The sequence below is a fragment of the Cystoisospora suis genome (genome assembly GCF_002600585.1).
Source record: "Cystoisospora suis strain Wien I chromosome Unknown contig_1453, whole genome shotgun sequence".
In the NCBI taxonomy this organism is placed as follows: domain Eukaryota; phylum Apicomplexa; class Conoidasida; order Eucoccidiorida; family Sarcocystidae; genus Cystoisospora; species Cystoisospora suis.
The window spans coordinates 24,349-47,251 of record NW_027154253.1 but is presented as its reverse complement, the minus strand read 5'-3'; the positions used below and the strand labels follow the sequence as shown (position 1 = coordinate 47,251).

Genomic DNA, 22,903 nt, shown 5'->3' with positions numbered 1-22,903 from the left:
GAGGTCTTTCAACAGGGTGCCCTGTAGGTGCGGAGAGCCTTATCTTCATGAACAGTAATACGGACTTCTGCCTCTCACTCGATCTGCAACGTATACGTCTTTCAAGAGTGTCTGTCGGTTTGATCCCAATGCTCAGGTACGCATGCTGGTGGCCAAGGATTCGGTCTACCCAGGGACATCAGTAGGGACGACAAAGCCGTTGTCGATGTGCATCAACGAAGTGATCGAAGATACGTTCCTAGTTCTTTGGAACGCGTTCAATGACACAAGGACATCGTCTACCCTCTACGTGTGGTCTCGTGAGTTCGAGTCCTCGGAGTATCTGTATTCCGTCCTTAGCGATGCGCTAGTGAAGAGCCGCGTCGGGTGAGTGTCCTCTCCCTTGAGATGTAGCTTGCTTTGCACGTCGCCCTACACACTGGATTCTGGCTGGCTGACACTTGCCTGTCCAGTCAAGAAAGAAGAGGTGCATTCTTCCCGAGTGACAAATGACTGTACCTTCTCGCGACGCAAGCATGGCAGCTCGCTTGCTTTTCTGTAAGACGAACGAGAGGCTTCACTACCTAGTCTCCCTTTTACCTATTCCTTTCCTCCGCATCACTACACCGTCATCCGATCCCTAGTGTAGAGGATAAGGAATGGTCCAACATAGGTATACCTTTCTAGATCACCCCTGTCAGGCCTCGTCCCCGCCGCTCTTCGGTAACCGAGTTTACTCCTTCGGGAAGAACTAGACTCTTAATGACCACAGCTGACCGCTCCCTCAAGCGGGAGGGCGATCGTCGACGAGCCTCTCCTTTTGTTTATGTCAGTTGACATTTCAATTATTACACGTCTTTATGAGCTGTGTATGCCTATCCGCTTTTGCAGAGTATCAGATACATGGTATTTCCTGGTGGCGATTGTTATCAACATCTTAGCAGCGATCGTTCTGGCTGTTATGGTGGTCTACGCCCTCTACATCCATTTTCTTCCCCACCTGACGAAACAAGACCGGGAGGCAACTGTCCTCAGAGACGCAAGCCACCGACTTGATCATGAGCTCTCAGGTACAATCCCCTTTGTTGCTTCGTGGAGATCCTATGCGTTACACATCCTATGCTAGACACACCTTTACTCCTGTCCATAACAGGCATATGACTGTACAATAGGCTGTCATGGAGGGGAGTTCCAACTGAGTTCACTTGCCAAAGGCGGTCCACGCCGAGACAGAGACTTCAGTAGGTACACATCGCACAAGCCGAAGAAATATTTCGTTTTGGTAACCCGGCATTTCTTTATCTCTGCCGAGGGTCTAGCTCGTTGCATGCGTTTCTGGTACCGTTGGACCGTAGTGCCTAAGAGGAAACCTTCTTGCCTTAAGATTTGATAGATAGCATCTACTGGAGTTGGTTCTCCTCTCTCATACTCCGCATTCGATCTCTGACTAGATGGAGCGGTATGGACGGAAACCATAGGGAAATGCTTTGTAGATTGCTCCTCCGGCAGGGTGATCTGGTCTCCATGTGACTGAATTTCCTGACGAGACCAGGGGGTCCCTTGACGTGTGTTTTTCTGGGGTGTTTATTTACTCCATGGGATACTGGTGCCTTAAGCATGTACGTACAATGCCAGCTACCTCAAGCGAGAGAGGAGGCCTGTCTCTCCCATGTATGTGCGCGTGTATGCTAATGAAGTGTCGGGGTACCCTCTATACCGTATGATGATACCTCTGTTGATGTTACACAGTATGCATGACCGGTGTAAGCTGACCTCAATACACACGCACGTGCATGAATGCATGCGTTGCTTGGACTTCTGCAGGTGGTCAGTCTCGGACTGAGCAAGTAGAATCGAGCTGGAACGTGATGGTGTCCCGGGTTCAATATCCATGCCACGGTCTATTACTCCGTTGGTCGGCTCCTGAAGGAACGGCAGGGGGCTTTGTTCGTCTGGGGGTCCACATTCGTCCAGCAGATATTGCATGGGCGGAAGCCGCCAATGATACAGAGACACTCTTGACGCTTTCCCAGAAGGAAGTTTATGTATATTTGAATGCATCTAGCGTACAGACAGTTCATCAATTAGGTCTAAATCAACGCGAGTTGTTCTTACCGATGCAGCACCCGGGTATGACGGATCTGGAAACAACCCAAAGTTATAAACTCGATCCTAATACCAAATACCGGGTCCGACTTGTTCGGTTTACCGTACATGGCAGGGCGCTAGATCAGTCACGATGGTCACCAGAAATTATTCTTGGAGGAGCTCTGACCTTCACAGACTACCCGATTCTTATCATGAGAAGGCTCCTGCCTTCGAACTTATCATCCTTGGACATCTTCCTAAGAAAATTCACTTATGTTGCGACTCATTTTGCTATTCCCGTCACCCTTACCAACCTCAAGCTTCAACTCTTCGATATGCCTCCTGAAGCTCGGGCGAGAAGATTAGGACGGTACGTCTGCTGAGTCGTTGAGAATGTTTTCAGAAAGACGCAGAAGTCTCTGTACTACATGTCATTCAGTGAATGAATGCTCGGTGTCCTGTCTTCTCAAAAGACTCACTTTCGGTGCCTTGTGACTGAGGCCTTCTTGCTGCTGTCGAGTCAAATGTCTGTTAAGACAAGCTATCCTACCCAACTCTTCATAGGAGTGATGAGGTGAATCAAGACACCTCCGCGATGAACTGCTGCTTCACTGCCATAGCTTGCTTCCTCAAAGCGATCTGTCGCGGCTGGGTTGTCCTGTTATGCAGAAGTTGCGGGGAGCGGCTTCACGACACACACATGTGAGAAAAACATCATCTGGATGCTTCTTCTCCTTCGTCTTTCCCCTCTGATTCAAATTTGACGGACTCTTTACAAGTGGAAGGGTTACGGTTCGGACAGACCTTGTCTTGTCTGTTTGCTGACTCTAAATTTGCATGGAGAGAACAGTACAAAGCTGCTTCTCCTCCCTCGAAGAAGCATCCCCGGCGTCTCAGCTGAGCTTCCATGGTCTCCATTTCTCGTTCTGAGCCTGTCTTGAGAAACTGAAGGAATGATACTTCAGTACAGGCAATCTCTAGAAGAGACAGTTTCATGGAAAACTCCTGAGAATTCTTGACCGAGTCTGTGACATATTCGTATTCGATGTCAATTTGGGTTTGTTGGCGAGGTGTATGTCCACTCTGGGGAACCTGCTGTTGAAGCCTCGGTAAACAAGGGCTTTCGTCGAATGGACAGTTACTAGCGTCCAATTTCATGCGAAGTTTTCTAAGCGCCGAGGATGCATGCATTTGGAGTGGGTGTGTGTGTGATTTCTCTGCTGCACATTTACTGCTGCTTCTACCCAGGCCTTTCTCAAGAGAGGGCTGGCAATCCCACCCGTACACTTTTAACTCGGTTGCTTCTGCCTATACCTTCTCTACCTCGTCTTTGTTCTTCTCAGAATGACGTCTGGTGCCTTTAGCCGTCTGCGAAGATCGCCTCTACTTGCAGGAGGGGATGACGAGGCTGCGGTGAAACGCTGGGGATCGGACGTGGAGAATGTACTAGAGAGTGTCCATTGTGATTACGTTGCTAGCGCTCATTTCGGTTTCAAAGCCCAGTTCGTGAGTCTGCTGATCCGACGTTAGGGGGCCGATAATAATGCTAACGCCTTTCCCAATGCATATTTGGAGACGCTTCACAATGTAGCGGTCTTCTGCCTATGCCACCGGGAGCACGATAGTATGATGCGCCAGAGTGTCTACCGGTCCCGATGTAGTGGCATGATAACACATTCGAACTTGTAAGGAGTGGCGATCAAGGAATGCGAATCGATGCCTCCCTGGTTTCTGGTGATACAGTATCGGTTTCGTCAACTGCTTTCTTCATTGTCTGATAGCCTAATTCCCCTGTTTGTGTAGTCTGCTACGGCGACAGTCATCCAAGAGGTAGCGATATGGGACTTCTGACAAGACTTTCGAAGAGGTGTTGAGGGAACGCGAAATGTTTTGAGCTGAAATTTGACTAGCTTTATGTTGTAGACTATTGACCATGCCCCTGCTTGTGCATACAGGCGAAAGAAACATTCGCAAGAACAGGTCGACGGGTGTATTCAGAGGTTCGATTCACAGGCTATCCCACCATCATCGAGCCCAATGAAGCGGAGACAGGCGACCAGCAAGTAAGTTCAGTGTTGCAAAGAAGGCGCTCTGCTGAGTGGAGGTGCGGAACCTTCCTTGCCGTTTCCTAAGCCAAGCAAAAGAGGAGACAAACCGAGTATGTTTGACAGCAGCCAGACAGCGTATCAGTGGCACCCCGAGGCAGTCCCCTTGATGCTTTTAGCTGCCTGAATCGTCCGGACTTTGCTCCTTTCTTTTCCTCAGCCTTATCTCGAACTCTCGGCTGGTTCTGGGAGCTTTCGATTGCGCAAGGATCGAATCGCACACAACACCATTGGCTTTGAGGTGGGGGCAGGCCTTACGGGCCAGGTTCTTGCCTACGGAACCATTCGGTTTGATGATCTCTATCAGATTGTCAAAGACCTTGTTCAGAAATCTCACAAAGAAGACGGAGATGAGGAAGATCCTCCAACAACGGAAGACGGTGCCCCTTCAGCAGGTGCGTCCCGTCTATCACAATAACCACATGCGTCCGTCCTTGGTTGTACGGTGTTGTGTGAAAAGTAACAAACTGTTACTTCTCTGTCCTTCGAGGCGTTTGTTCCTTTCTTTGATACAGTCCCAGGCAGCGGTAATCGGTTTCGCGTTGGTTTGGAATACGTCGATGGTGGCGGTCCATGGGGACGACTAGAGTGCAGTCTCGATATTGAAAACATCCGTACATACATACGGTAAGCTGTCTTTTTGTCGTAATGAGGGACCCGAGGGAGAGGCCAGCTCAGTACCTTGCCCGGTGCGCCTTCTTCACTGAGAAGGACAGATGCCGGGTTGGAACGCAGGTACAGATTGATACAAACCAGCCAGTACGGAGACCACGCCGAGTTTGAGGATTACGAATGCCATGACTATTGCACAAGGTGCCCCGTGGCTGGGGCGTCTCCTCGAAAAAACTCGACATTACCATGTATAGTAGGTGTAGTCATGGCTAATGCCCTCATGGACATAGCAAGACCCCGCGACACACATTATATTGTAGCCCACTTGCGTGTACTTTTACCTCTGTTGTCTGAGGAGTTGTTCCCTTTTTGTTTCCTTTCGAACCCAGTTGACTTTCTATCCTTCTCTCGTATGATGCACTTCAGACACTTCGGCAGAGAAGAGGATTCTGCCTTCCAGCGGAAACGTCCGAGACAGCGGTCGAACATGCCAACTGGTAGAGGCACATCAAAGCCCGATGATCTCGCCGTGACTGATCACCTTCCTGTTGGTGAGTAGAATGCCGGACTTTGCTGTGACTTCATGCTTCAAAGCCGAGTTGCACTTCAGGTGCTGCTTGGAGACAGCGTAGAGGGAGTGCGATCACCATTGGTGACAAGGGCTTCTTATCGGCCTAGAGTTCTCGATTGTCATTGCCGGTATTCCGACAGATGCTCTCTTTCGTTAGCAATACGGACTCATATTGTATGACAAGCGACAGAGCGCCTGTAAAGAACCTCACTGGTTTCTAGCTGAGACAGTATCTCTACAACCATGCAGATTTCCTGTCCGCACTAACTGTCGGTCTGAGTGCAAACAAGTGCCAAAAGATCTAGCACCCGCCAGGCTGGAACATTCTCCTCCACCCGTGCTTAAGAATTCATACGATAAAGAAGTGCAGCCTAAACGCTAATGCAACACACGTAGCGGAGGTGGTGCTCCCGGTCTAGCAGCGATATTGAGTGTACACTCCCCGGCTTCAGTCAATATACGCCAGGCACACCCTTCTTTGCGTTAGCTTTCCGTTGGTGTGATTTACTCGAGTGGACCTGCTTCGCGCCAGGAGAGGCCAGGAAGGAATCTGCGCGGCAATTCCAGTCGCGCCTGTGCTCAGTCCCTAAGAGAGAGTGACTGATATACTCTGCTGTGTGTTTTCAGTCGAAAGGGGTGCCAGACAGCCGACCGAGGGCGGCGCCCTGCCGGGCCGGCGTGGCCGGTTGTCCCGTGTTGAAGGCACGTCCCAAGATATCCTAGCTCAGCTTGGATTGCTGAACGGGCCCTCCGAAGACGCCGAGATTCCCAGCTCACGATCTAGTGGCGAACACAGACAGCCTGGCATGTCCATTGAGCTCTCGAGTCAAGCTGGAGGGACAGGGAGACGTGCTAGGCGCGCGACGCGACTGGAGGTCTCGGGAGACCAGGAGATGCTGAAAGGTTCGTGTTGATGCCAAGTCAGATCAATCTCAGTTCAAAGAATCACCGTAGACGAAAATCTAGCAGAGCCATTTAGACGAATGGAGCACGCACAAACCCATCCGGGTGTTTATGTGGTTCTTGGATACAGCACGATTGCCAGACTCTTCAACACCAGCTTCGCGACCCAGATCCAGCTTTCTAGAGTATCACCATAGTTACAGATCGCGGCCTGGCCTATGGCAAGAGTTCCCTATATCTAAGGGTAATGTGGGATTCGCGTTTCCTTCTCGTGTTGTAACTGTTAGCACCCCTGGAGAACGCATCCGAGAAGAAACGATATTCGGCTGCATCCTATTATCGTGTTGCTTCTGTCTAGCTACAGACAAAGGTGGAATCTTGCTCAGCATAGGTGTGTGGGGTTATCTGCAAGAAATCCTGCATGCATTCTCTCGCTTGAATCCTTTTTCGTGACTTGTTGTGCATCAGTACCGCTTCTGAGTGCATCCGAGTCCACCGCGATGAGCTCCTCGGGACACCAACCCCTCCTCTCTACGCGCCGAACAACGAAGATGCCTCCAGTCGGCAGCGTGAGCCGGGCCGATCACTCGCCCCCGTACTTCGTACGCGATTCTCCTGGACGCCCGGTACTTCAGGGTGCGGATCTCTTTGTTCAGTGGGTGTGGCCGGACACAGCTTCTCACCCTGAGCATGTTTACTTGGCTCTATTCCTTCATGAGGGTGATCGCTTCATTGGCGCGCTTCATTGGGGAAGGCCGATCCCTAATACCGGGAGCTACGCCTGGAGTGTTGATACAGCTTTCCGGGTACGTTGTTTTCTCACATACAAGAAGCAATCGGCTGTCCGTACTAGTAAGGCTTGACGGATCTAGAGAGAATCGTTCCTAGGTTCAAAGCAAAACTAGACTTGTACAGTTCCCCGCTGCTTGGCACTAGGGGGCGGCGGAGGCACCCCACAAAGCACTCTCACGGGGGGATGGCTACAGCAGCGAGACACAGACACAAGGAAGGTTTCGATGGCGCCTTTTAATAAAGGAAAACAATAGTTTGTTGTTTGGTGTCTCTTGTGTCTCCTGTGTGCTTTGCGCAGCGTGGTGAGCAATGCCAGCTGGTATACATAGCCATGTTTACCGAGCCTTTGGAGCCTCCTTTGGATGTCTGCTCTGCCGTGTGCGAGTCGAACGCGTTCTACATTGTCCGACCGACGCCTCTCGCCGAGTTGGAGCTGGTCTACGCCTCATTTTGTAGAACACACGGCCTTGAGATGGAGGTTGGTCTCTTCTTCTTTTCTGCTCTTGGAATTGAATCACTCTTGGCTCATCTTCCTTAAGACTAGGTAGTTCTGGTTGCCCCAAGTCTCGAGTTCTTCACGTGTTGTGTAACCCGGGCCACGCAAGACACCAGTCCAGCCAAATCTTCCGTCTCTATGTGTATTGAGAAGAGATACGCTGCTCGGTCAGGTGTTGCCTGAGATGATGCCGTATCATGGTGACACCCAGCCATCAATACCCAGTGCGACGACTAGAGATTTGTTTGTGTTTTGTTGCAGCATATGTCCGAGGCTGCCTTGCACAAGTACGGATTCGATGTAAGAGAACATATGCTGAAGATCTGCCAAGATCTTCGACCACCGCTAGGCACAGAGCCACAGACAGCAGCAGCGGTGCACTGCCCAGGCCAATGTCTCATCAGTACTCAATCCAAGATGGTCATGCTGGAAAGGGCTGATGGGGAGGCTCATAATAGTTCTGCTACTACTGAGGAGAAACAGGTCGTCGTATACAAGTAAGGCGGATGCATACACGCATAAATAAGACAAAGATATCCGAGAGGGAGACACAATCTACACCTGCTCCTAGATTCAAGCAAATGTATATGTACATGCATATGGCAACTCTTGGGTCGTTGCTAACCAGATCCACAGAGACTTGAGACGGAGGGAGAGAAGCGTCGACTGTTGTCTTGACACTCTTCTAGCTAATACAGATAGGAGATGTCGTGATTCTGATGACTTTTCTCTTCCACCGCTGTAAGTATAAACCCGCGTTGCCAAACTTCTTCATATTTGGATCCCTCGGTATCCCGTGTTGCTGTGTCGCGTGAACTCTCCGGACTCCAGTATCAGTACTTCTTTCTTATCTATATCTGTCCTCTCTCACGTGTGTATGCGATGCTTTTAGGTCCATCACAAGGAAAGTGAAGTTGATTGAGAACTTAGGAGTCATCCGGGATGTCGATTGGTGGACGAAGAGTCCAGATATTCTCCTTTTAAACAATGATCTTTTCTATGCAAGCGCATTAATGCAGAAAATAAGAAGCTTTCTCTCCAAAGTGGGGATCTTTCATCTACTCGCAGGAGTAACATGGCGGGATGCGGCGCGGCGATTACTAACAGGACAAGAGAGCCGTTCTGCATGGACTCTGGCGAGGTTCACAGAGTTCAAATTGTTACCTAGTCTTATCAATGTCTCCGTCATATTCAGCCAGTCTATTGTCTTCTTTGCTTTCCCCCTGTTTATTGTCCTCTTTACGGCTTTCCAGAGCTTCTACCTTACGGTAAGACAAGACACATGCACGAGGGAGAACAGAAACCATTCCTGCATCCCTCAACAGATGGGCTTTCTTATCCGAGATAAAGACCTACGGAACCTCTCTCTGAAAAAGTCTTAGTCGTATGCACAAAGACGTGTATGTGTGCCAGACAACCCGTTAAGTTTCAAAAGGACTTTTGTAATGAACCAAGATACACAGGAACAGAACGCTTCAGATAGCAAGTGACTATAGTCGATGGATGCTTATGAGAGCGGGAGGGGTAAGCGGGGGGGAGAGATGGAGCAGCTTCTTACTAAACGTTTGAGGTGGGGAGGAATTTGAGTGAGCTGAGTTCGATCGTCGTCTTTGGTCACTACAAGTATGCCTGTGACTTCTTGCTCGAATACCGGGGTGGCAGATATATAGGAATGCAGTGGAACCAAAGAGAGATTTTGTCTGGGGGGAGTCGATAGTTCTGGAATGTCGCGCATGTTTACACTAATCTACGGTCTGCGTAGAGATCCAGTATATTGGTAGATGTGTATTCCTTATGTCCACACTCCAAGATTCCACACACTCGGGCCATACTACTGGTAAGTGATATCCGATACGCCTTTGTAGGGTGGGTACGGTCCTCGAGACGAAGTACGTTTCATACAAGAAAAACGAAGGAGAACGCTATTGTCGGGAAGACAGCGGGAGAGAAAGAGTTCATCTAAGAACAGACAACGTGTATAGAAAGAGAATTTCCCGCGTCGGATCGTCTCTCATCTTCAGTATCGCTGCATTGTTTATTCTTTCGACTTGTTTGTGGTAATGGCCCCTGTTATGACAGGAAGCTCACCGGTGCCTGAGGAAGCAAAAGAACGAGCATTACTTCAGTGACGTCTTTTTTGAGGCAGATATTCGATCTCTCTCGAGGTTATCCTTTGGGAAGCGCCTTGTCGTCGGCTTCTGTTGGTTGTACATCACGGTCATGACAATAGCTATCTTTTTCAAGTAAGTATAAAAAGGATCATGAGTGAGGCCTATATATTCGCCATGGAACACCTAGGTCGCACAAAGACTCCTTCCTTCTTTCCGCTCCATGCCGATACACATACTTCATAAGTCGTGGAATAAACCAGTGAAGGCATTTCTCTGCTTTCTTCGAAAGAAAGATAACCTCAGTCCGTCTCTCTTCCCCTCTGGCTTTCGTCATTTCAACTTTATATTGAACAAGTCTGTGGCAATGCTTTCGCGTAGAAACTGAGGATCACGTTCCGCCCTAGATCCCACCACTGCCGTACATTGTCTATAAAGTCTTTTCTTGGTGTGGTGCCGTATGTGTTTGTCTGCAGCGTCTTTTTACGTCAGAGATTCCCACGAGCACTGAAGCTACTAGACCTGACAGGCCGAGTGCTAGTGACGCTGTCTATCTTCACAACTGCTTGGGCTCTCTCCGCGTTTCTCTTCTGGTTCCTTCTTGGTGCCCTCGTCAACTCCGATAGTTTTCTTCCCTACGCCGCTATGCTTGGCTCGGTCGTCTTTGTGGTTGGGTACCTCTGGATGAACTTCCTAAGCTCGAGAGTAAGGAACAATTGAATACATCTTGTGAGGTCCCGCGTCTCAGCCCACCATTGCTATTTTGCTTTGAGAGCCCATGGTGTATTGACCAGGTCATCGTGGTACTGGTGCCCTTCAGTCCTAAGGTCATCTTCATATGCCAGGCCTTTCTGAATCAAGAGCAAAAAACAGAGTTCTGTTCATGTGGAGAAGAACGAATATCTCCCGAAAGCTTCTCAGTGCCTGGATGGGGGAAGCAGCACTGAGTGGTACAGTCAGAGTAACGTAGATTAGTCTCAACTAGACATGTCGAGGAGACCCGAGCCCCTGCCGCTCCTTAGCACCAATCACACAAGTCAACAGAGCTCCCTGTTTGCTTCTGAGTGTTCTCTATGGGTGTGAGGCCTTCATGCTTTGTTTGGCTTTTTGCGGGCCCTCAAACCTCTAGGGTGTGTATGTGTGCCTTGCGATGTCTCCGTGCAGGATGGAGTGAGAAAGTTTATTGAAGACAACATCCAGCTGCTACTCTCGCTCGCCCTTGACCATTGGTTTGCAACGATGAACATCTCCTACACCGGGAAAGAACAAGTCACTGCAGATGAGGTCCTTGTTGCTTATAGGGATAGGATACGTGATGAGCTCAGGGTACGTAACCTCATACTTCTTTTCTGTGATTGGTTCTACGTATATCTTATGTGGTCGTGTTACCCAGCAGCCTGCCGACGTAGAACTTCCTACACATGTGGATATCCACTTCTTGCTTCTTGAGACCATTCTGTAATGTCCGGTTTCATCTGCTCTGGGTTGCGATCCTATGACTTCCTTGTCGTTAAACATCTGCCTCGACTGGCATCTGGTATCTTGTTTTCCGTATGCAGTGTATAGACAGTTCCCCTTCTCACCGTCCGTGTGTACTTCCACTTTGATACACGACTGCCGTGCCCGTGGCCTGGCAGGTATGTCTGTTTACTGTGTCTTTCACACAATGGATCGTACTTATGCTGGTAGTGTCCCCGCGTCGTAGAACTCGCACGATCTAATTACCCACTACACGTATGGATCTCCTTCCATATGACTCGCGGCGCCGAAATCCTACAAACTAGGTTTAATCTTAGCTAACTCTCTGTGGCCTTTTATTCGAATGAATGACCTGAACTCCTTACGCACAGGATGGGAGACTAAGGCTGCAACGAGAATACCAGTTAGGCCACTTCGCACAAGCAGGGTCCTACGATGATGACACGTCCAGCACACGGGCCGTCGCCGACCTCGCCAAGTTCAAGCAACGCAAGGAGAAGGTAAGAGTAAAGGAAAGGAGAGAAAGGGTCTTTGTGGCTCCGGACATCTTGTGCTTTCTTCGAAAGGGTGTAGCTAGCTAGCTGTCTCCCGGCGGTCAGATGCAGTCACTAGCCTTCAAGGGGCCCTCGAAGAAAGTCTCATGAAGATGCTTGTACGAGAGAGAGTCATTCTAATAAACAGTGATCTCTATTTTGACGGACCATGCTACGGTTCTTATCTACCAGCGCAGGGTGTTCGTATGAGGTAGAGAGAGGCCCGACTAGTCACGACAAGTGGCTGAGTAATGACGGAGGGGCTGTCATGGTGGTTTTCTTGGAGTAGATAGCCGGTTAGCCATTCGTTGTGACAGGGGATTTTGCTTGGATTGAAACAGTCAAGTATATGTGCTAGCGTGCGTCTGTTTTTGTAAAGTAACATGCGCGGAGTCCGCGATATACCAGTGACATCAGGTAAAACTATTTCTCAATGTCCATACGACCAGAACGAACAGTGTACACTCCACTATCGTATCACCTGAATACACCAAGGGTCACAAAACAGTCTTCATGTTCACAACGTGGTAGATGTAGATGTTCTCAGATGCTTGATCTGTATCTGCTGGAGATCTGTAGGGATCTTCAGAGATAAGAGAATCACAACGCCGTGTACACCCTGTGGTATCCATGACTTCGGTGGTGGATCGTCTCACTGCTCATTGCCGCGGATACTCTTCCGGCTGCATCGCGTTACCCTGCCCCGCGTGACTGAATGACAGAAGAGACTTTCTCTCGCCAGATTGACGTGTAGTTCTTTGCTTTCCGCCCTTCTTATTCCACCCTCAATTCCGCGCCTTACATAACATGGTGGATCAGGTCTTGGGTGCTTTGATGTCGATTCAGCTAGCCATATATGTCTTCGAAAAATATACTGCCCCACCGAATCAAGACTTCTCTTTCAATGACCGTGGAATGGCTCGCGGCTTGGAGAATATAGCGAACCTTCCTGAAGGTGGTAGGTCTTTCTGTCTTTCTGCACAGGATTTTCCGACATATCAGGAGTTTAGTTCTTCCTCCTTGTTTTCCAGAAGCCTCACCTCGTGGCATCACGCTGTAGCTCACTCGTACCGAAGCCTCTCTGCCGACCTCCGACGCTCACCAGCCCTGCGACCCTTTGCCCTAGTCTGTAGCACCTCGCGAAGTTACGCTCGTGTTTCACTCGCCGAAGACGCAGATGTCTGAGTACTCTTCCGCAGCGCTTTGTCGCCACTGCGTCTCAAAGGATAGAACCCACTTCTTTCTAACCTTCTCGGTGCACAGTCAAAGATTCTAGGACTAATGACGCATTCTCAAGAGGGAAAGATTGCTCCTCTGATTGCAGCCGCCGAATAGTGGTACTCCATGAGCTCGTGCGTGGGGTTTATCTTTCTATCGCTTGTCGTACGTGAAGTTACGGGCGTTTCTCTGTACGGACCGTGGCTCGCATGCTTGGTTTTTGCGTACATCTGCGATAGGGGTGGATGGACTTTGATCTGCAGACTCGTGACACACAATGAACTTCTTCCCCTATGGCAAGAATTCTCCGTGCCGTCTTTCGCTTTCTTCAGCTCGCTTCGCTACCGTCGCCGAGGTGGAGAGACACTCGGAAAAGATCGACGATATGATGAGTGGATGGGAGACGGCCCTGCTCAAGGATGGTGTGAAGTACGGGCCTCGGTTCGGGTAAGAAAACGAACTAAGCAAGAAATCATCTTGACTTGGGGCTTCTCTTGAGTTGACTACCACATTCCTGTAGTTGTCCGTTCTGTTACTTCTGCATATCTATTCCTATCATTCTCTAGGCTTATACAGAGACACTCCCCTGGTATGAATGATTCCTTAGTCATCTCCGCTTGTACCAAAGTTCGCTTGTAACTAGTGGGTTCGTTCTGTTGTGGCTGTCATGGCCTTTACCCAATGAAAGGCCCGTGTGGCTTCTCACTTTCACTCAGAAAGTCAGTGTCCGTCTTCTCGTCTCGCTTGCAGGGGACAGGCGGTAGTTTTGTCCGTTGTGTTGGGCGATCTGTGTGGACGCGTTGTGTAGCCGGGGGTCTTGTGTCTATGAGCCTGACTAGGATAGACACCTTGGAGTTCGTGATCTAGTCATTGTTGATGGGAAGTACTATAAGCTTTTTGTATATCAGGCCTGTGAGAGGAGAAAGCACCGGTATATTTTCGTTGTTTACGCACTCGACATTTCAAGACGATGAGGCACGCACTTGAGGGGTGATGATGTTATTCTCGCTGGTTTCCCAGGTATAAAGTCGAGAACCGACCACAGCCAGGACAGAGCTACACGTATGCCATTGTCGCTCTGCCCCGGTATCCTCCTCCCGATGAGCTAGACGATCTGCTAAAGACTCAGATGGTGTTTGATTACTTCAACAAGGAAGGAAAGGAATATCTCACTAAGACTGAGTTTCTCGCCTTGCTCAATAAAGTCCGAGACAGTCAGGCTGACGAGGTATGCACATTCGACGATGAAAGATCGGAGGGTTTGTAAGCATATGATCATACCTTGCTTCTGTTTAGATAATGCCTCGTGTTCTACATGTGGTTATACATATATATATATAGGTTTCACAGGGACGTGTATGTTTACGGACGGTGAGGGCTGTGCCTCAGCGCCCACTGGGAACTAATGCCATGGCGATAGCTCCCAGAGTATACATCGATACGTCGGCTCAGGGGATTCGCTACGACAGGATGCACTGTGAGTATGTATAGATGGGTGCCTGTCTTTCTCACGAACACGCAACCTGCCGATGAATGAAACAGAGAAGACTACTTGTGCGCGGTCCATCTTTTCAAGCACGTAGACGCTAATGAGGTAGTGTGGCTGGTTTGCTGTTGCGGTGTACCTTTCTATTCAGCATAACTGGCCGGAGCTCTGCGCGTACTTCAACGACATTGCCAATACCAATATTGATCCGTCTCGGGGTATAACGGTGCCCGACCTTGTCAAAATCTACAGTCTTCAGTCAGGTAGGTAATGCTCAGGGCGGCGGGAGTAGTAGTCGTTGCGACTCGGTCACCCCCCCCTCTCTAGGGTTGAGAGCGCGGTATTCACTTGAGTACTATACAGCTGAGGCTCCAAAAAGACCTAGTTCCCAGTGTAGCTTGATAGAATCTCTCCTGACATTTCTTCTCTACAGAATGGAAACATAGACAGTAGAGTATAGGCAAAACCATCGCCCCTTGTGACGTCCGTCGGGTTTTAGTTCAGGCGTACCAGCAGCAATCCCATCTGATGCGGTGTACGTACCATAGACGAGCGAGTCCACAGGAGAATAGGACTAGAGGATGGCTAGAGGATGGGGGTTCTTCTCACTTGTTTTTCTTTCTGCGGCGTCAGATGCGACTGTAGAGTCACTTCTTCAATGCCTCTTCATGGAGACTATGCATGTGAACCGCCTAATGTATGTCGTCTTCCCCTGAGAGTCAATCTATTACGACAAGCCTACTGGGGAAATCGAAAGACCCGGTTCTCCACTATGCATTTGTTTCTACTCGTAGGGGAGCTTGATCGGGACTACGAGAAGCTGTACCCGACTATACGCCAAGACGAACTGGATGAAGACATTGAGGATTTAGAGCGTATGACGGATGAAGATGAAATCAGCGGGCAGAGTGAGGAGGAAGTTTCGGACTATGACGAGACTACGAGTGAAGAGGAAGATGACGATGATGATGCCGGAGATGCTGTAAGTCCTCAGTCTACCCATCCAGGTGGTAGTTCGTCGAGCCCTCGGAGGAACAGACTAGGTAGAGCACCAGAGAGCGTGAGAACAGGGAGCGTGCCCACTCACACAGCGAAGCTAGCATGAGCAGAGGGACTTGTCCCTCCCCGCATCAAGCAATTTCTATGTGGGTGCCAGGGCTGCGGGCACACCAGTGTACGACTTCAGATTGACGGCATGCGTCGGGGGGGGCGCGGTACCCTGCAGATACAAGCATGAGTGTCGATCTGTAACTTGTTGCCTCCGGGAACTGGTTACTCAAGTGAAGGTTCTTCGGAGGTGATGATGCTTGTGAGCAGGAAGGTGACGATAGCGAGACGGCTAAGGCAACCTCGCAAGAGGAGGAAAGAATCGAAGTGGAGCTCAAGACGAATCCGAATGCCCGGAAGCTTCAATACATCTACAACTACTCGACTCAGGAGAACAGAGGACCGTAAGGACGCAATTGTCCCAGTGGAACTAGGCCTGTTTTGTTTGGCCCTGTGTTAATCGATTTCGGCAGACGATTCGTCAGTCCCGTTCGAAGACGCGGGTTGTTGCTTTCCTCATGATCACTGGATAAGGAACACGACACTCTTTCGTTGCGCTTCTGAGAGAGGCTTCAGTATGGGCATATGTCGTAGGTTTCCATAGTCGACAGGCACATCTTTGCTTGCCCTTGGACAGGAAGTACAGTACGCCAGAGTGGGTGAATCTATTCCTGTACCGCCATTCTGAAGCCTATCCGACAACGCAGAGAGTTACAGAGCACCTCCACGCGGGAAGTCCACTCACTGGCTTCAAAGCGATGGCCTGTTTCTTTCTCTATTCCGACTTGTCTTCCTTTTCAGGGCTATTGACGAGCTGATTTCTTCTGTTTCTTTCTTGGCATCAAAGATTCTTGACACGCATGTTCTCCTACTCTCTCCAGTCTTCGGACGCGAAGCCATCCTAGGCGTCCCCGCCGGTTCAGCTCAGCGCCTCGGTCGCGTTGGCACGACTATCACTCCTGCAGGAGTGCTGCCTGATGAGGACAGATCTTCGGGATTCAAGAAGGTTCGCTAGCTTCACAGTCTGGGTGTCTTAGGTGACTTTTTCGAAAGCTTTTACATTTCACAAGACGCTGATCGAACTTTATAATAGCGGTTCCCGAATTATTTGTGCAGAAACGACTTCTACATATAACACCTCCGGTCTCTCCTTAGAGGGAGTCTGTGCACCTAGTGCTAGCTCTATTGTTATACTCATGACCATTCTATTGTCTGCATTAAGTGTCGTCGTAGGGGGCCGGCCCCATAGTTTCGGTACCGACAGTATCTTCTTCGTGCATAGGTTTTGCCACATAAGTACTAAGCTAACTGAATATTTTGGTACTCGTAGGTCTTGCGATCACAGTCGTTACAGGGGATGAGAGAAACATGCACGAGTACTACTTTGATCCTACTGTCATCATATGATGCGCCACACCGTGTGCAGCACTGTATCTCATATGTTGCTCTCACAGGGGACTGAGGGCCCACCTAGAAGGACACATTGTTCCTGTTTGAATGCACGACCTGCCACATGCATGACCCACTTGCATGCGCGCGCGGAAACACAACTCTTAGTTGTGGATTGGAAGGGAGGAGGGGGAGGAAAAGGACGGAGGTTCTTGCTGGAGTGTACATGAAAGAGGTGTTGGGTGGCTTTGTATGGCTTGCCGGCGGTATGATCTATCATGATGCCTTTCAGGACGAACGCTTTGTAACGATGATGAAAGTAATTCAGCTTGAGTTTATCCAAGAGCTCTCTCGCCAGTTTCGTCTTGTGCATGCGTCAATGTTTGACAATCATAATGTCCGAGCCGGGGTTCAAGATTTCTATGATAACGTCATCCCTCAGCAGGTGTCTACGAAGGCTAGTCGACTACTGAATGAAAGCTTGGAACTAACGAAGGCGGATATCTACCCAACAAATGCCGATCAGCTCCTGACTTCCCCCCCTCCGAAAACAGCAAGCCAACTGATGCGAGCTATCCAGAAGTATCGGATTGAGAAAGATCAAGACATTAAACAAGTTCTCACATACATATGGCGCACACAAGGCGGTGCTTTACAGATACAGCTGCAGGTACACTTAGTATGCAAGACCCTCCTTGATCTTGAGCTTCTCACCGACGATCACTTTGTGACGAACTCCGTTGAGGTTCCCACGGATTCCGCCGGCAGCATGATGACTGAGGTGAGGCGAAGGAGATCGCAAGCAAATTCGTCAGAGGCGCTGGGAGAGTAGAACTGGAGGCAGTAACGACGAGAATTGAATGTGTATTCCTGCGGGGAGTGGTCTGAGTAGTGGAGTGTTCGACCGGCGTCTCTCCTGCTGCTTACAGTGCACTTTTTATACAAACGAGCAACACCAACTAACGTGTACAGCAGGGGTCAATGTACGGAATATCTGAAAGTGGGAAAGTCATAGGCGTTTCTCCACGTTTCAGTGGAGTAACACTAGGCGGCTCCTCATTTCTAATGGGAGGGGGAGTGACATTGATGTATGGGGATCCTCTGGCATTACCAGGGCCTCTCCGAGTTCGTTCTGTAGTTTCTCTTTTGGTGTCGTTATTCTGTCTTCATGGCTTTCCTTTGCTTTGACTTCTTCAGTTCAAGGCACTGTGTCCCGTGGAGCCTGCGTGTCTTAAGCTCATCACCGAGGCCATCGACAAGCAACTAGGAGGTCGTTTGAGACGCATGACCTCCACAACCCACCTCGTCCAAGTTCTGCGCCATATAGTCGACCGAAACCTCTGGTTCGATTGTAAGTTGCTTTCCTAATCTCTTTTAACGTGTATCATCGACTCATCCGAGTACCTGAAGACAAAGCGTTTGATAGACTATTACTGTTGAAGATCCCAGCCTGTCAGTACAGCCGGACTTTTTTCTGACTATCTTTCGAGATTTTTTGTGAGTCTCCCGCTTCGTGCTTTCATCACGGAAGAGGCTGTCAGATGGCAGATGCCTAAGGATGTCTCTGAATCCCTGGCTGTACGAGTGAAGTGCCTCTTACCTGATATTGCAGGTGACGTGCGGCTTTTGCTTTCTTCCCTCTTCAGGCTTTCTCTTTCTTGTCCAGCTAATGGGGAATGACATCTACGTAGATGAGCTTCCAGGAGGAGCCGTTGGTGTCGACGAACTTGGCGCTCTTCTCTTTGAGGATGCCGATGACCCGCACGTCAACTCTTTCGGTAAGCGCGCGCGAAGGGCAAGCATAAACACACGGAGCCGTTCTTCTTACTCGTCTCTCGTTGTCCCGGAATAGCTTTCTCTCTGTCTAGGGAAGAGCGCCGAGATGGCTTTGTGGTATTTGTTTGTGAAACTAACAGTCTGTATTCATTTGACCGTAAGGGGGGTGGCTTTGCTCTGAGCTCTGTAAGGTTCTTTTTGGATATGTCGCTTAGTCTTGGTGTTATGAGAATGTGCTGTATTTCCAGATGAAGGGAACTTCTCTCCATCGCAAAAACGTTATCGTCGCAATCTTCTCCGTATAAAGGCGGTTTTTGATCAGTTGAGCAACTACGCCGGATTTCTCCCTCTGGATTTAGTCGATGAGGCCATTCAGCTCTTAACTGACAACCGACTGAACTTCTCTGGAGTCGTTGCATGTCTTCAACACTTGAAAATTGGAAGTGTATACATAGAGGATAGTGGGGATCTCCAGAATACCTTTGATCACTTAGGAATTCGCAAGGAATCTCCTGTCTGTGATATTGAGGCATCAAGTAAGTCTCGACGATCTGCTTCATTGTCTTCTTCAGTACACGAGGTGTTCGCGCCACTTTTTTGTATTCTTGTATCGTTTACATCGTCCTGATCTGAAGGTAATTTCCCTACCCTCACTGTATCAGAATGAAAGCCGTGTCTCGTCATTAATGACCATGGTCCACCTTTCTGTAGAGTTTCTCTTCTGCTTGAGGTATGTCACTGGTGTTTCTCGTCTTCCATCTTTACTCCTCTTCGTTGCGTATCACAGTAGAGCTCGATCGATCCTGGGCATATCACCGAGAGTAGATACATCCCACGCATCCCACACCACTTATCAAGCGCGTCTAGGATCCTTTCATTAGGCGTAAGGAAAAACCATACTAGCCGTGTTGATCTAACTTCCTCCAATAGGAGACAGAAGATCTCTTCATACTTTTACTAGTGCCAAGGATTCATCCCAACTGCAACGAGCGCTGGGATCCTCCGTCGGTTTCAGCGTCGTTACGTCCTCTGCTGATACTAGAGAAGCGGTCTAGTATCTTGATTCTTTTGCAAGATACTTTCCTTCATTTTACCCTCGTTACATTCCTGTCCTTTCATTCCCTCTCTAGGTGAGACAGTGAATGAGGTGATCGATTGGACTTCATTCCGTAAAGATCCCGGCTGGACACCCGAGCTCTTCCGGGCATTTGATCGCCTCACGTCCTCGTGTCCAGGTTACATGGGCAAGTCACAGATGTTTGAGTTTGTGAAAGAAATCCACAAACTCTTCCAGCCACAGGTATCCGAGATGCGCCGTGGTCGTGATAGACTAAGAGGACGTAAGCAAGAGCACAAACCGGGAAGTATCATGCAGCTCGGGGGGGTCTCTCGGGAGCAAGCGCTACGGCAAGTTGATGCGGATGACGGGGATGCCTCAGGGATGATTCTGCCAGCAGATGTCACGGTAGATACGGCCGATGAGGTGAGTATAGCACCGCACTGATTTGAATGAAAGATCTCGGCAATTGAACTCCGCTCCCAAGTGTTAAAGCTATGTATTTGAATACGCCTGCTGATTTCTCCAGTCTCCCTTCTAGGAGAGATACCTTTTCCTCAATACGGGGATAGGCTTAGCTAATCTACGGGCCCTGGGAGGGTGACAGCCAGTGTGATGTGTGCTGTACGAGGCTAGGAGTCTATTTGACAGAATGAAAGAGCGAAACCTCAGGATCCACTCATACCTTGAGAAAAAACACGTGAAGACAATGAGCGTTTTGAAGGTTTCATAAGCAGCGGGAGGGCTTTCCTTTCGCGCCAGGATGAAGATGGTGCGAGGAAGTCTACTGTATGAACAAGGCTTAGTATGATGGCACTCTGTTCGATCCCAGCTGGGAGTCCTCCGAAGCTCACTCATCAAGGACTTACCTATCTCTCCTGACGACTTTATTAAGGCTTTTATGTCTCTTTAGTTTCGTGTATTGATAGGCGGTCATCGGCGTATGAGAGGCCATGTGTATTGTCTCCTTCATGAAGAAGGCTGAGTACGTGTCTTGTTTCTTTTTTCATGCAGAGCATGAGAATGGTTTCTTTCGAGATGTTCCACAAGGTGGCAACGAAGCTTGGGTTGTCAGTCAGCCATCGTCATTCACGTATCATGTGGATTATTCTTTCCCTTGATTCCTATGAAGACATCCAGCAATTTCTTCCGGAGAGAGATGTCAAGCTTGGACTTGTTCGCATCTACTTTCAACCTCTTGTAGGGGGTCGACCTGCAACGAATCGAGACAGTGTCTCTAGCATCATGGGGTATAAGGGCTACGTGACATTTGTTCTTTTCCGTCGTATTCTTCGACAGCTGGGTGTTGTTATTCCTGACAAGGTACGTTTCTTTTTCTCATCACCGGCATCTTCTTCAGTTGACGTCATGCGGGGTGTGCTATCCAGCTGTCTAAGCCTCAATTGAAGGACAGCAGACAATCATAGACCACATAATTAACTTTCCTTATGTGCATGCGTTCTCCAAGCAAACTACGTCTCTTTCTAACGCCCTCTCGTCTTTTCTCTGTCATGACTCACTGCATCGAGGGTTGATGGCATGAAAAGATACCTAAGCCCCCCCCCCCTGGCTTGTGAGATGAGACACACCGGAGAGTCGACTGCTGGAAACCTCCTAATATTTGTCGACAGCTGTACAGGCCCCTGTATCTGTGTACGTACACTTTGCAGTCTGCCAGAATCGTATGGGACGACCTACCGAAGGAACCACTGGACATCACGGACTTCGTCCCTCCTGTGCTTCTGAGTGAAACGTGCCCCACGAAATACCTACGCATTGAGATGGATAAACTTGGCATGGATCCGATGAAAGGCCGAGTCGCCAGCATGGAAATGGTCAAGAAGAAGCTACCACGGTAAGATTAAGGGAGGAGACAGGATGTAGAGACAGATGCGAAGGACAAGATACATACAGGCTACAAGAATCCTTGTTGGTGCCGGGTCCTTCTGTCAGTCTCCGTAGAAGTGTTGTCGCGCAGTGTGGAAATGGAAGTGTCTGCTGAGCGAGCCGTCCTACCGGGGTGGTTTACATGCAGACTCACCGGTATAGTAGCTGACAGTGCTCCGCAGGAGCTCGGGTAGAAAGAATAGCGGAGATATGATAGCAAAGTTTTGTGAACTGAGAGAGCGATATAAGGAGATTCTAGGTAGAAAAGTCAGTCCAAGGGGGGGAGTTGTCACTAGTCTCTGTTGAGTTATTCTGTGGATTGTGCTGTGCTTGATTCGCTGGTGTTCGGGCTATTGTGATAGTTTTGCTTACTCCTCATTAGGCTCTTGCGGACTTGCTCTCAAGGACTACAGAATGACACTGCTGTCGGTCCTTTCGACTCCTAGGGGAGGAGGCGCCTGATTGCTGGTATCTGTCGGGCGCTTTCCCTCTAAACATAAGATAGAGGTAGACATGTATTCATACGCTGTCGCTCTCTATGTGCTTTTCTCAGTATGCTAATGACGGGATTATGGCCGGAGGCCATCCGAGTATTGCTCAAGCTCTCCTTGCAGTTGGATGTGGCGGAGAGTCACATCAGCTCGGTATTAGCGGGTATGGATCGTCGAGCTAATCGATATGGACTGATTCGACCCGAAGACATAGGAGGAATCCTGTCAAATTTATCTGTCAACGGAATGTCCTTCTCTATGCTCCGCGACGTCATTCAAAAGATGCGCGTCCTGATGCCTGAGCAAGATATCAAGCGCATGTTCGATCTGATGGATATTAACCAGGACTTGACTCTTTCGTTAGGAGAGCTCCTTAGTGGTTTTGAGGTCCTTTTCGGGCGGCTCATGCCGGTTCTTGTTCTCAAGCAAGTCGGCTTATCTAATGAACGCATGCTGACTATTCTCTGTTGCACTACCCTTGGCCTCCTTGCCTTCTTCGGCTTCCTTGGTCTTGCTTTCTCCAGCTTCGAGGTAAGCTCCACTCCTGACCAGCAGAGACTCTCAGAGTATATTCATATGTATGTATATATATGTATAATCATATAGGTACGCGTACTTGATAACACCAGATATATGTAAATATATTCAGTATCGTTCCCCAGAACACTCTCGCGTATCTGCGAGATAGAGACAGAGATTCTGTGTATGTGTGCGCGGCATATGCAGGCGTGCATTATGTAAATCAGTTTCTGCGTTCTATTGTGGTATGGAGAAGCTTTCGCGGAGTGCACCTCTCTACGATTCCCTCAGCACCCCAGGAGACTCACCGCCCCTTCGTGTCTTGGTGATACCTGTCTACACGGAGTATCTCTCAGTCGCTTGTCAC

The 22,903-nt window shown here is 49.3% G+C and overlaps 1 protein-coding gene across 1 annotated transcript in view; it reads left to right on the top strand.

Moving 5' to 3' along the window:
* Positions 1–22,903, top strand: part of CSUI_003317 (ef hand domain-containing protein) — a 31,555-nt gene that overhangs the window by 4,967 nt on the left and 3,685 nt on the right. Inside the window, exons 2-34 of the mRNA XM_068063515.1 lie at positions 137–366; positions 871–1,049; positions 1,804–2,437; positions 2,736–2,769; positions 3,411–3,573; positions 4,023–4,130; positions 4,333–4,567; positions 4,688–4,799; positions 5,211–5,335; positions 5,983–6,258; positions 6,727–7,064; positions 7,349–7,528; positions 7,808–8,043; positions 8,439–8,814; positions 9,626–9,789; positions 10,131–10,359; positions 10,819–10,980; positions 11,505–11,633; positions 12,513–12,624; positions 13,217–13,331; positions 13,905–14,112; positions 14,522–14,633; positions 15,165–15,352; positions 15,688–15,821; positions 16,219–16,423; positions 17,099–17,587; positions 18,004–18,157; positions 18,453–18,584; positions 18,831–19,118; positions 19,713–20,065; positions 20,654–20,962; positions 21,310–21,494; positions 22,080–22,548. Of these exons, the coding sequence (XP_067924510.1) occupies positions 3,412–3,573; positions 4,023–4,130; positions 4,333–4,567; positions 4,688–4,799; positions 5,211–5,335; positions 5,983–6,258; positions 6,727–7,064; positions 7,349–7,528; positions 7,808–8,043; positions 8,439–8,814; positions 9,626–9,789; positions 10,131–10,359; positions 10,819–10,980; positions 11,505–11,633; positions 12,513–12,624; positions 13,217–13,331; positions 13,905–14,112; positions 14,522–14,633; positions 15,165–15,352; positions 15,688–15,821; positions 16,219–16,423; positions 17,099–17,587; positions 18,004–18,157; positions 18,453–18,584; positions 18,831–19,118; positions 19,713–20,065; positions 20,654–20,962; positions 21,310–21,494; positions 22,080–22,548 (6,285 nt within the window). The 5' untranslated portion in view covers positions 137–366; positions 871–1,049; positions 1,804–2,437; positions 2,736–2,769; position 3,411. The remainder of the gene's footprint in view (positions 1–136; positions 367–870; positions 1,050–1,803; positions 2,438–2,735; positions 2,770–3,410; positions 3,574–4,022; positions 4,131–4,332; positions 4,568–4,687; positions 4,800–5,210; positions 5,336–5,982; positions 6,259–6,726; positions 7,065–7,348; positions 7,529–7,807; positions 8,044–8,438; positions 8,815–9,625; positions 9,790–10,130; positions 10,360–10,818; positions 10,981–11,504; positions 11,634–12,512; positions 12,625–13,216; positions 13,332–13,904; positions 14,113–14,521; positions 14,634–15,164; positions 15,353–15,687; positions 15,822–16,218; positions 16,424–17,098; positions 17,588–18,003; positions 18,158–18,452; positions 18,585–18,830; positions 19,119–19,712; positions 20,066–20,653; positions 20,963–21,309; positions 21,495–22,079; positions 22,549–22,903) is intronic.